At 74.0% G+C, this 2414-nt stretch overlaps 1 protein-coding gene across 1 annotated transcript; it reads right to left on the reverse strand.

Moving 5' to 3' along the window:
- Window positions 1-103: 103 nt before the first annotated feature.
- Window positions 104-667, reverse strand: AURANDRAFT_35045 (hypothetical protein; the record flags this gene model as incomplete). The annotated part of the gene is made up of 1 exon (XM_009044408.1): window positions 104-667. The coding sequence occupies one exon, from the start codon at window positions 665-667 to the stop codon at window positions 104-106; it is 564 nt and encodes a 187-aa protein (XP_009042656.1).
- Between the last annotated feature and the right edge of the window lie 1747 nt (window positions 668-2414).

Below are 2414 nucleotides of genomic sequence, written 5' to 3' on the forward strand. Positions count from 1 at the left end.
ACCTCGTCGTCGTCTACGCGGACGACGATCTGCTGGTGACGCGCGCGGACGACGGCGACGTCCGCGTCTGCCTCAAGGGGTCGACGTAAAAGGAAGGGACTTATTAGCAGGCGAGCCCCCGGGCCGCGCCGCCGAAGCGCGCGACGCGGCCGCCGGGCGCGTCCTGGGGCACGAGGGCCGCCGTCGCCGACGCGACCCAGTGGAGCTGGAGCGCGTTCCGCGGCCGCGGCGACGCGTTCGTCGCCGTGCCGTGGGGGACGCGGCCGTGGAAGAGCACCAAACCGCCGGGCGGCAGCGGGCAGGCGACGACGTCGCGCCGCGGCTCCGCGTCGCAGAGCTGGTAGTCGCGCACGGGGAAGTGGGGCAGCTCGCCGCGCGCGTGGCCGCCGCGCTCGAAGACGAGGCACCCGTTGTCCGGCGTCGCGGCGTCCAGCGCGATCCAGCAGCCGACGACGCGCGCGTCCGCGGCCAGGTTGAAGTAGGCCGCGTCCTGGTGCCACGGCTTCTCGCGGCCGCCGCCCGGCGGCTTCAGGAGGGCCATGTCCTGGTACAGCTCGAAGTCGGCGTCGCCGAGGAGCGCGCGGACGAGCGAGTTCAAGCGCGGGTCCTCGACGGCGCGCTCGCGGATCGGCCGCGAGTACTTGGCGAAGCCCATGGCCTTGCGCATGCGGTCGCCGGCGCCGGGCCTACCGAGTGCGACGGGGTCGGATTTTCACACGAAAACTCACTCCTGTCGCTCGACGCCGGCGCCGGGCTCGAGGGGCTCGGCGACTTCGCAGCCCGCCTCGTACTGGACCCAGGGGATCTTCGCGCCGTTCGTGAAGTCGGGCGGCGCTCCGCCGCGCGCGCGCCGCTGCGCCAGGAGCGCGTCGCGGAAGTCCGCGTTGCTGCCGTCCTTGAGGGCGTCGACGGCGGCGCGCAGCGCGGGAGCCGACGCCTCGAGCCCTCGGCTGAACACGACGAGGCCGTCGCGGTCGAAGGTCGCTTTCGCATGCGCGAGCTCTTCCGGCGTCGCCGGGAGTGCGCCCTGGTCCTCGGCGATGGCGCCGTAGTCGTACAGGTCGCTGGGATGCGGCGGCGCGCCGACGTCGGTGAGGCCCTGTGCCGTGCCGGCGGCGCGCACGTCGGCGAGACCCTGCGCCACGCCTGCGGCGCGCACGTGGGCGAGTGGGGGCAAGAGGGCTGCCATCGCCTCGATCAGATTCTTGGGAGCTTCAACTGGAAGTAGCTTGAACATATGTTGCCGCTAAGAAAGCTTGCGAGTGATCGACCTCGCGTGTCGTCGAGCGCGCCGTCGCTGCGTCGCCGTGACACGATGGACTTCGTCTCCTCCATGCTCGGCGCTTCGGCGTCGTCGGCCAGCGTGCCGCGCGACCTGCCCGAGGTGGCGCGCGTCGCCGTGGAGGCGCCCATCAAGGCCGAGATGCTCGGCGGCGCGAGCGTCGTCTGGAAGTTCCCCATCTTCGCGCACGCGGCCGGCGCGGGCCCCGGCGGCGCGGGCCCCGTGCGCGTGACGCGGTCGCTCGAGGACGCGAACTGGCTGCGCCGCGCGCTGCTCATGAAGCTGCCGGGCCTCTGCGTGCCGCCGGGCCCGCTTGTCGCCTACGCCGAGTCGCCGCACAGCGTGCTGAGCGGCGGGAAGCCTTTGACGGCGGACATGGAGGTGTCGCTCATGGACACGATGCAGGCCTTCCTGGACCGGTCGACGTCGCTCGACCTCATCCGGCGGGACCCGCTGCTCCTCGGGTTCCTCTACGACCAGCCCGAGGAGTGGGCCGCGCGGCGGGCCCAGGCGGAGCGCGACGGCGGCCTCGCGCCCGCCACGGTGCAGGTCGGCGCCTCCTGGCTCCAGGTCACGGAGGCGCTGGGCATGGGCGCGGACGCGCACGCCGACGACGCGGACCGCGACGCGAAGCGGCGCGCCGAGGACCTGCAGGCCTGGGTCGTGAGCATGGAGCGGCTCTTGACGTCCTGCGAGACGTCGACGTCCGCGGCCGCGGACGCCAAGGTCGCGCTCGCGCGGAGCGGCCGCGCGGCCGTCGACGTCGCCGAGGCGCTCTGCGAGGACCGGCCCCTGTCCGCGGCTTTGAAGGCGAAGCGCGAGGAGGCCGCGAAAAAGGCCGTGCCCCTGCGCGAGGGCGCGCACGCGTTCCTGCGGGTCTGCGCCGACGAGCGCGCGTGGCTCGCGACGGCGCAGGAGGCGCTCAACATGCACGAGTGGTGCCGGCGCGAGTCCGCGACGGCGCGGCGCCACCTCCGCGAGCACGTCGCGTCGCGCGACGAGCGCGAAATCCAACTCCGGCGCGCCGCGAGCCGCGCGAGCGAGTCGAGCGACTACGGCGCGCAGCTCGCGTCCTGGGCCGAGCAGAGCCACGCGGACGCCATGCTCTCGACGGACGCGGACGTCGCCGCCG

Source organism: Aureococcus anophagefferens (assembly GCF_000186865.1).
Source record: "Aureococcus anophagefferens unplaced genomic scaffold AURANscaffold_301, whole genome shotgun sequence".
Taxonomy (NCBI): domain Eukaryota; class Pelagophyceae; order Pelagomonadales; family Pelagomonadaceae; genus Aureococcus; species Aureococcus anophagefferens.